This window comes from Falco naumanni, chromosome W (genome assembly GCF_017639655.2).
Source record: "Falco naumanni isolate bFalNau1 chromosome W, bFalNau1.pat, whole genome shotgun sequence".
Classification (NCBI taxonomy): Eukaryota; Metazoa; Chordata; class Aves; order Falconiformes; family Falconidae; genus Falco; species Falco naumanni.
Window position 1 is genome coordinate 5,964,383 of NC_054079.1, and position 13,997 is coordinate 5,978,379.

Here is a 13,997-nt window from a genome sequence, read left to right on the forward strand (position 1 = left end):
ATATTTAAATTGTGACTAAGCTCTGTGTGTTTCCCTCTCACAGGGGCTGTGACCCAAGGTGGCTGAGGAGCAAACATGATGGCCAGCCTGCTGCTCTGATGGGATGACAGCTTCTCCTGACCCCATCCAGCAGGGATTGAGGACCAGGCCTGGACAGAGCACCGGTCTCGCTCCACTGGAAAGCAACTGAGCTAAACTTCACGTCAAAACTCTCCTTGTCTTATGTAGGTCAGGTATCTTTGCTAGTTTTCTTGAATACTGACAAGATTCTGACCAGGGGTGGGAAGGAAGAAAAGTAAGTTCAACCCAGTGAGACACAAATGGGGAAGGAAAGGAAAGAGGAAGGAGCTCCTTGGCTTCTGACATCAGCTGCCCTCCCCAAGGCCCCTTTGGCAATGTGAGAGTCCAGTCTGACCAGTAGCAGACACATCTTGTTTTGCCTCCTGTTCCCAGTGAGGTTCATGCCCCCTCAGTAGTTATTTGCCCCACGCTGAGAAGGGAGGTGCAGTACTCCCAGAAGCAGGGATCTGTGCCATGGAAGGCTAGCAAGGATTCCTTGCCATGGAGCAATCCCTCCCAGGAGTCTCTCAGGGCAGCCCTTGCCAACTGCCTCATATCCAGGACACTGAGTGAAAACCAAGGTTTTTTTGGGAAAACTCTTAAGAAGTATTTACAGCTTCACCCGCCAAAGCCTACACACTTCCATGAGTAGCTACGACCGCTGACAGACCCTGTCCTATGAGTCCACCTCTCCCTCAAAAAGGTGGTGTGCTGTGGTTTGCGAAAGAACATTCACTGTCTGCAACTGTCTCATTGCAAAGGAGTAAATTTCATAGTATTTTCACTGGTAGTCTTTTATCAGTATTCTTCTTCCTTAGAAGTTCAGATGTTGCAAAGTAGTCAAATATAGGCACTAAACCCGCTATCTTGCTAATACAGTTTAAGCAAAAGAAGAAATAGATCACTCAGAAGAGGCCAGGCTAATAGCCTTAGCAAAGCTAGAGTAAAGAAGTGGTTAAGGATCTAGATGATTTAATCCAGTTTTAAGAAAAGGTTTTACAGTGAGCAATTAGATGCTGTTTAAGGAATTAATCACTAATGGGTCATTAACTCTGACTGCTATTGTACACTTAACAAGCGGAGGCAGGATTATTAGACTCGGCACCCAATTAAGAAGGAGAAGATATTTACAACAAAATGAACAAATGGGCTTTTAAAATGGAATGGGACAATTTGAAAGAAAGTGTAGGAACACAGGAAACTAGACAGGGTACAGGAAAGATTCAAGTTCGCATATGCCTCTGTCCCTTTATTTGTTTGGGCACAGACAGGTAAATATTTTTCACTTATGTTTAGCTGCTTAAAATACTTATTTTTAGCAATAAACTCATAGCTTTCCTTGAAGGACATGACTGCACACAGTTCATTCATTACAGGGCACACATGTTCACATATAACAAAAGACCCGCTTTAATGTGTCAGTAAAAGGACAAACACAACAAACACCATAGCCTGGCATAACCTTTCTTTTTTGCTTGCAGGTGTTGGATCAGGTGCTTAATAGAAGTGAAAAGGTTTCTTCAGCTGCTGTTTCTGCTGTCCTGTCACTGTATTTCTATCTACTGTTAGTTTTTAACTAACTAACTTTGATCTCAAGTAACCAGGCATCAGTGCTAGTTACAGCGCTGATCAGAACCCCGGGGGAGTGTCGTCTTTCCAATGGCTTTGCAGGATACAGAAGAACTGGAGGCAACAGAGAGGGCAGTAGTGTCAAAATGTGGAAAAGCATCACTGGAATCTTGGGGAATTGCCTGTTAATCACGAGCAGTAAGGACAGGTAAAAGCTGTTGGGCAACAGTCAGATGTACTCACAGACGGGAGGGTTTTCAGCACCAGAGCCACAGCTGGACTGCAGCCAACAAAGATAAGTGGAGTTGTTCCTGCCCCCAGGGAGGAAGAGTGTGCACAGCCTGTGCCATCGTTTGTTAGTGTGCGTGCACTACTGATGCAGTCCAGGGTGTGCAGGCACTTCTCAAGCACACCAAGAAACATCCTTCCGTTGTGGCCACTGCCTGGCAAACTCTGCATCCTTGGTAATGCAAACAAAGCTCACCTGTGAAAGGACCACTGGAGTAAGGCCTGAAAACTGAAGTGGGTACTGCTTCTGCTCTCCTCCCCTCACCCCAGCAGCTGACTCAGGTCTCCTTACCAGAAGTTAGCAAAATATCTCCTTGGTCCCGACAGCAACAGCGCTTTCTTTTCTTGACAGCATGGTACTTTCTTTGACGAGGCAGCACCAAGCTGTGGGCTGGGGAGGCTGGGCACCACCACGGATACACAAACACTGACAGGTCCAGAGCCCAGCAGGAAGGTCCTGCCCACGTAGGGCCACATTGCCTTGGAATTTGGCGGGGACCACTCACTGGGCCTCCCTGGCACCCCTGGGACCAACACAGCTCAGGGAAGGAAGGCCTGGGGCCCTGGTGCAGCATGCGCTCCGGTCTGGAGAGGTGGGTTGGATCCACAGGGAGGCCAGGGAGAGAGGAAAAGGCATTGCAAAATAGAGGGATTCCCATTATCATCTGTAAAAGCAGCTCTCCAGACAATAGATGGGGGCTGCTGTGGAGAAGGCTGTGAAGGGATGTTTAGAAACTGCTGTCTAAGGTTAAAAAGCTCTCTGAAGTGAAGCTGAACAAAGCTGACATACTTGTTTTTGACAGGACTCTTAAAAGATACGCACAGATTGTGAAAATATAATTAGACGCCAGCCTTTGTCTGGCCACAACGAGTGGGAAATGGTGAAAGGAGAGGTCTCCCAGTCTGCATTGAATCATCCCAGGACACAATGAGGGCACTTGTGCATCCTTCTCTCTTCCCTAATGAGAAACGTTAATTGCCACAACCTCCAGAGTGTGTAGAGCACCCCATGCGCAGTGGAGGAGAAGGGGTGTTTCGTTACAGCTTCTCAGCCCCATTACAGGCAGTAACAGAGATAATGGAAAATAAAGATGCTGCAGTTTTAGTTTTGGCAGCTTGGCAGTGGGTGCTGGGTGGGTGGGAGAATGAGCATGGCCCTGCGCTGTGCCAACCTCGGGGGCTGCACTGGGCAGGACGCACCTGGCAGATTCCCACTGGCAGCTCCAGCCACCCAGCCAGGCAGCCAGCACCCAGTCAGCTACTGCCTGTCTTCCCCTGCGGGCGGCTGGGCTGTGGGGGCATGGGGCCTGGCAGCACCCATCAGTCCCCTTCCCTGAAGAGGCAGCAAGGGCCAGGGGACTGGCGCCAACCCCGGCCTGCTGGGGTAGGGGTGGACAAAGCCCACCAAAATGCAGGGCTGCCCCAGTAGGGCAGCTGTGGGAGTGTTGTGCCCAGCCCGTGGGCTACCAGAGCCCTGGCCCCTCCTTGTCGAGCAGGCAGCCAGAGCCGGGTGCGCTCCCCACCATGGGTCTGCAGGCCCCAGCGCTCACAGCCAGTGGGGCAGGGTCCTGCTGCCACAGCAGGAGGGAGGAGGGCCCACCGCCTGGCCTGTCCCACCCCTCCATGCGTCACAGGCAGCAGAGGGTCTGGCCCAAGCAGCCTGTTCAGGTGCAGAAACACAATGTGCAGCCCTCATGCAGGTCATGCCATTTAATGGTGCAAAAGCAGAAAACCGTCCCTTGGTAACGCAGGCCTCGGTTCCCAGCCACCTTACTTACACAGCTCTTCACCCTACTGCAGCTTTTATTGCAACTAAAGCGTCCAGCCAAGGAGGGAGAGCAAAAGAGACTTTTTTTTTTTCTCCTAAGCTATGATCAGGCCCCTAACTCTGCAGGGCACTTGGAAAAGGGAAGTAAAAGGACCACAAAATACAAAGCAAGTCAAGGTGTGGGGGAAAGGCTGGTGCAAAGGACAACCCTCCCTTGCCTGGCTGTCTGGAGGAGCCAGAACAGGTCAGGGGCATCCCTTGGCTGTCCCAGGACCGGTTTTCCCCGTGGGCTTGTCCCAGGTGCTGAAGAGGGAGTTCAGATTGTCTGCCAGGGTTTGCTGATGGACTGGATGTGCTCCTTGGCCTTCAGCCGTAAGGCCGCAATGCTGGTGTTGCGCGGGTCTGCCTCGTCCAAGGGGAACTTGTCCACAAAGGTGGCCCCGCACTGGTAAGGTGGCGGTGGCCCCATTGCCCCCAGAGGCTGCAGCGCATGGGTCACGGCCGGAGAGTTCAGGAAGGGCGGTGGTGTGTAGCTGCCGGGCAGGCTCTGTGGTGAGGCCACAAAGCCGGGCAGGGTCTGCAGGGCCGTGCTGCTGGCCACAGGCGGGCTGAGCCACGTCTCAAGGGGCAGGTTGCTGCTGAGAGGACCCATGGGTGTTGCCTGGGGGGAGCGGTTGAAGGAGAGAATAGGCGAGTCCTGCAGCTTCATGGAGGTCACCTCCAGCTTCTCCTGCCGCCTCCACTTGGCCCGTCTGTTCTGAAACCACACCTGCAAGCACAGCCACATCAGCCAGGCCACAGGGCTGTCCCTGCCGAGGCAGAGGCTCTCCCCAGGGTGCAGCAGCACGCAACGGAGTGAGGGAAATGCAAAGATGCTGCATGCGCCACCGTGCCGAGCTAGGGCAGCAGGAGGTCCTGCCGCGCTCCCCCACGGCCCGGCGGCCCTGCGCTCGGCAGGGAGCAGCGTTGCGGGAAAGCAGCCCGGCGACAGCCCCGCCGCAGAGCCGGCTCGGCTGCCCACAAGCCACCCGCTGGCCTACCGCTAGCTGCTGCCCCGCTGCACCGCGGCTTCGGCTGCCCAGGCCGGGCCGCGCCAGGCAAAGGGCAGCGGCGGGCCGGGCGGAGGCCCGACCCCGCGGCCGCCGAACGGAAAACGAGCCCGGGCTCCCCCTCTCCCGCCGGCCGCCGCGAAAGACAGCGCCATCTCCAGAAGCGGCCGGCGGCGCTGGTGCCGGGCCGGGTACCGGGCCCGCGGGCCGGCGCCGCTCCGACCGCCGGGGCTGCGGGTCCACGCCGGGCCGGGAGCTCCCGGCGCCGGAAACGCCGCGCCGCGCCGAGCCCTGCCCAGCCCTTCCCTGCCGTGCCGCGCCGTGCCGGGCTGTGCGGGGGTTCCCGATGCCGGCGGGGCGGGGGCGGGCGTTACCTGAACGCGGACCTCGGGGAGGTTGACCTTCATGGCGAGCTCCTCGCGGCTGTACACGTCGGGGTAGTGGGACTTCTCGAAGGCGCGCTCCAGCTCGTGGAGCTGGTACGTGGTGAAGGTGGTGCGGTTCCGTCGGTGCTTCTTCTTGGGCTGCTCCTCGTCCGACGGCTTCCCCTCGCCGCTGCTGCCGGCGGGTAGCTCGGGGCTGGCACTGCCGGGGCAGTACGGCTCTGCGAGGGAAAGAAGGGCGGGTCACGGGGATCGCGATCTCCCCGCCGGGCCCGCCGAGGGAGCGGAGGAGAGGCGCCCGCCCACCCCCCGGCGCATCTCGCCCGCCGCGCTCACCTTGGAAGCGCTCGGTGCGGCCCTGGGGCTCGACCGGCGGCGGCTCGACGGGCATCTTGGGGAGGCAGTGCCGGGGACCCCGCCTGTCCGCCTCCTTGGCGCTGCCGGCGCTGCCGTCGGGGGGGAAGGGGCCCAGCAGGCCGTCCTCCTTGGTGAACCCCAGGATGGCCTCGATGCTGTGCAGCCTCGACGGGTTCCCCCCGGGGCTCCGCGCCGCCTGCGCGGACAGCGAGAAGGCGCCCTCGGCCATGGCGAGCGGGGAGCCGGGCGGGTGCATGGGGCGGCCGGCCCCGGCGCGGCGTTGCGGTCCTCGTCCGGCCCCGGGGCGGCGCGGGCAGCTCTGGCACGGCACCGCCCGGCGGGCTGGCCTCCTTGGGGCGGGGGAGGAGTGCCGGGGGGCGGTGGGCGACGGGGAAGGCGAGGCCCCCGCGCCGCTCCGGCACGGCGGGGGAGGTTGGGCATCCCCAGGGCCCCGCCGGCAGCGCCCGCCACCGCCCCCCCCGCCCCGCGCCGGCCGCCCCGCCCCGCCGGCCCCGGCCCCAGACGGCGCCGGGCGATGCCATCCGGGGCCCTCGAGGCGGGGTGGGCCGGCCCCCGCTGCTGCCGGGGGCTGGCCCAGGCCGGGCGCCCCGCCGAGTCCCGCAATTGGAGCCCCGGGGCCAGGGCCAGGCCGAGCGCCGTCGGAAACCGCCGTGGGGCCGGCGGCCGCGGGGTGCGGGGGAGCGGGTCGGGCCGGCGGGGGCCGCGGGCCGGGGCCGCGCCGGACGGGCCCGGGAGCGGGGGCTCCGCGGAGGGGGGGGGGGGGGCTGGTCGGCAAGCCAGCGGGTGTCCGGGGCAGTGCCCGGGGCCGTGCTGCAGGCTCTCCGCGCCTCCCCGAACCGCCTTCCCTCGGCAGCCCCAGCCATAGGCCGGCCCTGGCGTTCTTCAGGTGCCGGGTGTCACAGGTGATCTTTCCAGAGGTGACAGCCAGGAGGGTGCCGCGGCGCCGCGCGGTGTCACGTGTGGAGGGTGAAGAGCAGCGGGGGTAACAGCGCCGGGGCCGTGGTCCCCGGCCGGGCCAGGTGCTCTGCGGCTGGCTGCCCTCGGGGCCGGACCTGCGGGCCGGGGGGCGGCCGGGCTCTGCAGAGCTCTGCGGGAGGGGCTCAGCCACTCGGCCCTCGCAAGTCCGGGGAAGGCGCTGGTTTCTGAGGAAATTGCCCAAGGTGTTGCTATAGGACAGGTCCCGGGAGAAGCGCTGGCCCCGGAACACGATCCTCCACGGGGCGAGCGGGGCTGGGCGGCCAGAGGCAGGGCCAGGCCCCGGGGGAAGCTGCGGGATGCTGTGGGAGGGCAGGCAGCCCCCACCTTGCTGGGGCTTGGCTTGGTGGAGGGCACGGGCTGGACGCAGTACTGGCCAGGCAACGGCATTGTGTCCTCTGCCTCCAACTTACTCCTTCCCTGCATCAGTATTTTTCCAGCTTTTCTCTTTCCGTCACTTTGTCCCTTTTTATGCTAGCACTTGCCAGTTCCTCTGAGGCACCAGCCATCCTTTGTCCCAGCTGCCGTGGTGAGCACAGTAACATCCAGAGTGGTTTTCAGCCTGCACTAAGCTTTGAAGATGCTTCCGTGTCAAGCCTGTGGAGTCTGTATGTGAATGAAAAACAGCACTGCTGCTGCTTCTTCCAGATATATTAGCTACTCTAATAAAAGGTACAACCTCACCCTCAACAAATCTTCATTTTTGCTACCCACCCCCACCCCAACAGGAGATATTTTGTGTAGATTTGAATTGCTTCAAAACAAAGATTGGCAGTGCTTGCCCCTGCCAGTGCCTGCACCTTTATAAAGTTTATGGCCTGATGTCCCAAAGTTAATCCCCTGTAGAAGCGCTCAGTTTTTCCTAGCTCCAGGTGAGGTTTGCTTTCACTGACTGCTTTTGGACAGGAGACAGGGAAGCGGACAGGAGGCAGGGGAGCGGGTTGGGGCCTAAAGAACTCAGCCATCCATTGGCAAAGGGGGAAGAGGCCGACAGGAGAGACAAGAAGAGTTTAGTGTGGCTTTTGTGCACAATATGAAAAGCAAGTCAATACCATTGTAGGGGCATTGGAGGGTACTCAAAGCAGTCAGCCAGGGGCCATTGTGTTCCTTTAATCTACATGTGTATTTCCCAAGAACTCTATTAGTGAAGATGAATGAACTGTGCAATGTCCCTAATTTCTTCTAATTTGGAGCTGGGGTTTTACAGCACTCACAACCAGCACAAAACATGCCTGTCCCTCCAGAAGCCCTGGGCAAACTTGGGAATTGTTTCTGCTTGTTGTGGCCAAAAAAATGATAGCAAGGTGAGACACAGGAGCAACAACCCTTTAGCCAGCCTCTGGTCTGGCAGTAGTGCTGTAAAGGACATTGGGTCCTGGCACAGATGCTGCTTTTAGGGCACCTGTCAAAATTTTCAAATGCAGGGACAAGACTCAGATTTTTTGCTGTTATAATCACAATGCAAATGTACGGCAAAAAAACTTCCAGCCCCAAAGCCAGGTAATTAACCCACAAAGTACATGAGGCACACCTTCCTCCCGAACAGAGAAGAACCCTCTTTCTTCGGCAGTAGATTATTACAGTTGTATTTGCTGTACAGAACTGCATCTACCACTATAGCATCCTTCTTGCAGGGGAATAGAGTTGTACAAAGAGGAAGCGACTTCCTTGGTCACAATCTGCAAAAATCTGAAAAAAGCCTACAATCCTGTCGTGGAACAGAGAGCAGCTCTGACTCTTCTGGCTCCAGATGTCTCTTTTTCTCTCTTCCCATGTTTCAGGCACAGACTGTGATGCCCTGACACACACATGAGGCATCGCGCTGCTTTGGGGGGGGGGGGGAGGAAGGCTTAACGGTTCCTCTGATAATTGAGAGACTAACACAGAGGGTTTAGGATGGCAAAGAAAGGTAACTGTCTGAACATTTCCCTTTGAGTCTAACGTATTGGCTGTTGGCTAAATCCCTCGCTGCCACAGAGACCCTGGGATGTGTGTCATACTAGTATGAAGTCTCAAAAATTGATACTGTGGTATATCACAGCTTTGCAAAGACCAGTTACCTTTGGAAATTTGCAGGGGCAATCAGAATCAATATTCAGTATGGGATGAAAAAAGTGGGATTTCTTACCTGCCTTTCCAAAAGCTAGCCCCTCTTCCAGCACCTTTTTTAGTTTTTTTTGCAATGTATTATTAGAACAATCACTGCTGAACTTACGTTTGGAAGGTAGCAAAAATTCTCAAGATTGACAATCTCTAAAGCACAGCTGTGTGCTATAACCTCCTTCCTGTGCATGCCCAGTGAAGACTACATGGGAATAGTTTTGATCCTGTTGGTGCTGTTGAGACATACGTATGGGATGTGGCTTTACACAATGAAATCAGCAGCATAAAATGCCACAGATTCTTGCTTCCTTTCCTCCTGTCTTTTCTTTATGTCAAGCTGAAATAATTACTGCCTTGCAGAGCAGACATTTGAAGCTGAAGTCACTCTGCAGGTGGGACATTGCTCTCCAGAGCAGTGATGTGCAGCAGGAAGTGCCTCACAGAAAGATAAACAGGACTTTCAAGGTCAGACGGCAAAGCGAAGGGGTCGGGGGGTGGGGTCGGGGGGTGGGGAGTGCGTCAAGGGGAAGGGGGAGTACTCACTCAGCAGGAACCTGTACCATGCTGCAGTTTGCATGCTCTGTATCATCCAACAGATGTTGTCAAAACCAGGAAAAACTGGCTTTGCTTTTTTTTCTCCCAAGAAGTTCTTAAGCATGCAGTTTAAGAACTCTGAAAGCTTCATGTATGAGGAAGCTGCTGCTGTACCTTGACAGTCACCTCCTGCATTTTTTCTGGTGAGATTTTTCTTTATCCACCCCTAGGAGAGTGGTTGTGTTTTCTCCATCACTTGCAGGGTGCTCTGTGGCATGCAGGAATCACAGAGAAAGCACTGAGCAGCCCCTGGTGCAGTGCAGTGCCTGAGCCGCCGTGGAGCATGCTGCCTGGGCGCTTGGTGCTGTGAGTGTGGGACCAGCTGTGGGTGCTCTGGGAGCAGGGCGGCACAGGCCTGGCGTGTGGGCTCTGACAGTTAGGCTCACCACGCTCAGCCATTCCCCCTGAGGGAGGGAGTGGAGATTCATGCTATAAGGCTATATTAATGCAATCCTTCTTTACTTGTTTTCCAATTAGCTTAATTGAATTCGGATTGCTTAAAAGTGGGCACTAGAGACATTTATCTTGATGGGATGATGGCCTTGAGCTCCAGCGATCCTATTAACTGTAAGAACCCAAATCCCAGGTAGGGTCTGTGCAGCAGTAGCTCCCATGTGACCTAACGCCTTAATCTGCTCCTCTTCTGTGCAGCATGCACACACATGCACACAGAGGCACACACACACATATACAGGCACATACACATACGTGCACACATGTGCATATATGTACATGTGCATTTGTGCACACCTGCACACAAGTGCATCCCCACGCACAGAGCCCAGCACACATGCACATGCATGCAAGTGTCTGCCCCTTAAGATTTCAGTGGCCTTAGGTGGAAGGCTGTTTAGTGCAAGACACTGGAGAAACACTTTCTCTCCTCTCTCTTAAGAGTTGGACCAGAGTCAGTGCACTGCCTGCCAGCCTGGCCCGCTCTGCTCCAGACTTCCCCATGGTCTGTCCCCCGCGCTAAGCATCTAGAGAGCTGCATGCCTGGTGACATGTGGCTCCACCACCTCCTACCAGCATGCTTCCCCAGGCCTGCAGCTGCAGTCTGAGGACAGGGACAGGCAGGGCTGCGGGGCTGCACCTTGCTGGTGCTGGCAGGGAGCAGGGCAGCCACCTCCAGTGCAGTGAGAATCAGGCTCCTGCTGAGGGCGGCTGTGCCCTGGCCATCACAGCACCCTGTGCAGGGGGCTCTCAGGGGCGTTTGGGGCAACGGTTCTGCCCCCCCCCCCCGCCCCCCCCCCCCCCCAACGCGGGGCCAGGACCCACTTTGCCCCATCACTCCTGTGCACAGCCTGATGATAGCCACAAGGTGGATGCAAGCCCTAGCCGCAGCACGCCAGGGAAACTCGAATGTGTGCAAGCTCAGGGCAGAAACCAGCTCCTCCTGCAAAGTAGCCCAGCTCTGCCACTCCAGACCGAGAGCTTTTAAGTCTCTGGCTCTAAAAATGGTGCCTAGGGCAGCCTGTTCCCCTCCCAGCAGCAGACCAGCATGGCTGTGGCCAGTGCCAGGGCTGGGGAGCATCCCACGCTGTAGATGGGGAGGGCCCCTGTCCTGCGCCAGCTTGCAGCCACCTCCCGGCCCCGCTCACCTCTGCCAGCTCTGACATGTTTTTGGAATCTCATTAATCGCTTGTTTGGTGACTCTGACTGTACTTTCTTCTCTGACCCTTTAAACCATGAAAATGCTGATCCTATATGTGCTGATGAAATTAATTAGCTCCTTTAAACCACCAGATGCTTTCAATAAGATTTTCAGGATGTCCCAGGTACAATTTAATTCAAAGGTCAAAAGTCTGAGGCTTGTTTACTTTTGTGTTTTATAGGTAAGACAATGCAGTCTGTAAGTAACAGAACAGTACAGAGGCACCTACAAATATTTATACAAATACAGAGGGAAACTGATTGATCCCCACAAGTCAAAGACCGCTTGAGCTGAGCTGGCAACTATTTTAACTACTTTATATAAAAACCTCCTAAAAGAGCCCACTTGTCCTTCCACACAGATAATTAAATTCTCTGGTGATGTGAGAGAAGGATCCCAAGAGACAGAAATAGGATCAGAAGTCTTGGTTTTAGGCAGTGTTTGAGTCAGCATTAGTATTTGCTAGCTCTGATGCTTGATGAATGTGCTGAAGATAGGTCTTCTCTAAAGAAATGACCTATTACAACAGGAGAGCAGCTGGCATCCTTTTCTGAGTGGAGCAGGGCATCCTCTGGGAAAAATGAGGAAGGTAAACTTGACAACTTGTATGATTCTTAAGCAAGAAAGAAGTAAGCGAGAAGCAAAGGCCTATTTTCTTGGGACTACAACAGGGAAAATATTTGATAATTTTTCAAACGAGTCTATGCCACTTATATTTGAATAGTGATTGCTGAAGGAGATGATCTCTTACATCCAAGAACCCCCTACGCAGAGTGGTCCCACAGAGGACAGGAACAACAGCTGCCACCTCGGCCTGTCCCTGAGCCGGTAGCACCCACATCGCTGCCAGGGGCAGTGAGGTTGCCACAGTACCCAGGCAGTGGGGCAGGGCTCAGCCCCATGCTGCCCCAGAGAGGTGCGAGGGAGGACCAAGGCAGGTGGCTGGGCACACCGGCAGCTCCGGGAGGCCAAGCAGGGCTGTGGCAGGGAGGCAGGTCCAAGGCCAAGCTGGGAAGTCAGGATCTGGCCCAGTGATCACCAGGCAGGTCCTGGGTCCAGCTGGCAAGCCTGTTTGCAGGGTCTGTGCTGCAGCCAGGCACAGATGTGGCTGTGGCCAAGCTGGTGACAGACACCTGCGGCGAATGAAGAGACGGGACGCAGCTTGATGCAAGCAAATGTCAATTTATTGTACAGAAGCACGAGGTTTTATACACTTTCAGAAGCTGCGCGTTTTAAACTAATTGGTTCTTGAAGCTAAGCCTTGCATACTAGGCAATCCCTGATTGGTGGTTAACTACCAGCAATTAACAGCAAGGTGTTACCTTTCCTTGGCGCCATCAGTCTCCCACTCCCCTGTGCTCTGTAAACACGTCTCATCATGTTAATTGTTGTGTCTATTCACACTCCTCTTCCTCCCAGGGTTCGTGACCTACAAGCTCGAGCACATTCCCCTCAGCTAACTGATTGCCACGCATGGTCCTAGTTTGCAGACCGCTCCTGCAGACACCAGCTACAGCATGGTTTGGGCAGGGGCTGGAGGTGTAGTCCTGAGCTTAACTGGAGGCCCAGGGCCATGGACCTTGCGGAGAGCCAGTTGTCCGGACTGCCCAGCATCTCTCAAAGCACTGCAACTTGCTGGGGCTTGGCAGCCACCACTGCTCTGTGGGGCTGGAGGGCGTGGGCCAACCCCAGCAAAGCAGGCTCAGTACAGAGCAGCCATCACAGCTGGAGTGTGTTGCGATTTTATCTTTAGCACTTCACAGACCAGTATGGGAGGCCAGGATTAAGGAAAGAAGAGAGAGAGAAAAGAGGGGAGGGAAGGTAAAAGGCAGAAAAGAAGAGAGGGAGAGACAAAAGTGAAAAGACAGAGGGAGAAAGGAAGGGAAAGAGAGAAAGAAAGGAGACAAACCATACTTTGTGCATTTATTAATTTTAAATGAATGTTTTTACTTGATTGGGTGGAGACAGAGGGGAGGGGAGAGAGAGAAAGAAAGACTTATAAACCTGTAGGTGTTACATATATTCATTCGCAAATTTCATTCACAGGCTAGCTCTTGGACAGCTTACAGAGTCCTTCATTTTATACAATATCCAAGCCCCTCGGGAGCAGCATTGCATACACTGTCCATGTGCAAGGGCCGTACAACTTTTGTGTGGGTTATCATGCATGATAACTGCCAGGGCTATGCAAGTGCAGAGACAGGTTGGTGCTCCCACGTGCCTTAACCACCAGCCCCTGTTCCATGGGGCTGGGGGCCATAACCTCTGCCATCCCCCGTGGCCTGCCCAGGCTGCACGGGCCCAGCTGGCAGCCCCGACAGCGCCGCAGGCTGCAGCACGGAGCCGTCCCTCCACTAGCCACCAGTTGCTAACCGGCATCAGCTCTGCTTCTGGGGGAGCTGGAGGCAGTCGTGCCAGCACCTGCTTGGATTCTCCCCAGAAAAAAACTGCACAGCAGCAAAGAAAATCTTGCTTGGTCCTGAATCTAAAACCGTTGAATCAGATCCTGCCTGTCCCACAGACTCAGATTTAGCACTAGTGAAAGCCATGCTTTTTCTCAGTGTTTAGGTGACCTACCCTGGCATAATCCTTCAGGTGGCCCAGATTTCTGTTTAGCCTTGTACAGAGATAACTCCTAGCTCGTTTTAGCCTATACAAGTTATTTGCTGGTACCGCAGGCCCCAGCATTTGGCACACATAGCAGCCAGGCAGAGGGCCACTGCTGCCACTTGATGTTTGACCTGCATTTGAAGACCACGAGGCTGTGAAATTAGAGCAGCCTGGAGAAGTCTGCATTGTGGACTGACCAGGTATTGCTGATAGCTACCCAGCCTTGGTTCCCTATGAGTCCCCACTAGTTCTGTATATGCTGACATTTTTGTCCCAAGCTGTAGAGTCATACGCTTCATTTTTTGCTTCTTGCTATACTTAGTACAGAGATGGTCAAAGCCTTGGTTTTTAAGTTTTTGCAGAAAACATCAACATTTGAGTACTGGGTTTGTTTCATAATTTTTGAAACAGACATTTTTTAATTAGAAATATATGTGTTTATTTCTGAAAGGGTTATTAAATGAGTGGTTACCTATATGTTATGTATAAGAAGCACAATTTTGCTAAAAAATACACATTTAATAGCATCTTGATGGCTCTGAAAACATGGGAAAAGGCACAATTTC

At 54.9% G+C, this 13,997-nt stretch overlaps 1 protein-coding gene across 2 annotated transcripts; it reads right to left on the reverse strand.

Moving 5' to 3' along the window:
* Positions 1-3,612: 3,612 nt before the first annotated feature.
* Positions 3,613-6,182, reverse strand: LOC121080540 (retinal homeobox protein Rx2-like). 2 transcript variants are annotated; one of them, XM_040578619.1, is made up of 3 exons: positions 5,454-6,182; positions 5,121-5,338; positions 3,613-4,454 (listed from the first exon to the last, which is right to left on the reverse strand). In XM_040578619.1, the coding sequence occupies exons 1-3, from the start codon at positions 5,728-5,730 to the stop codon at positions 4,002-4,004; spliced, it is 948 nt and encodes a 315-aa protein (XP_040434553.1). In that variant the 5' UTR covers positions 5,731-6,182; the 3' UTR covers positions 3,613-4,001. The 2 variants fall into 2 exon arrangements, with proteins under 2 accessions (XP_040434553.1, XP_040434552.1); XM_040578618.1 differs by having other exon boundaries at positions 5,109-5,338; positions 5,454-6,180.
* Positions 6,183-13,997: the final 7,815 nt, after the last annotated feature.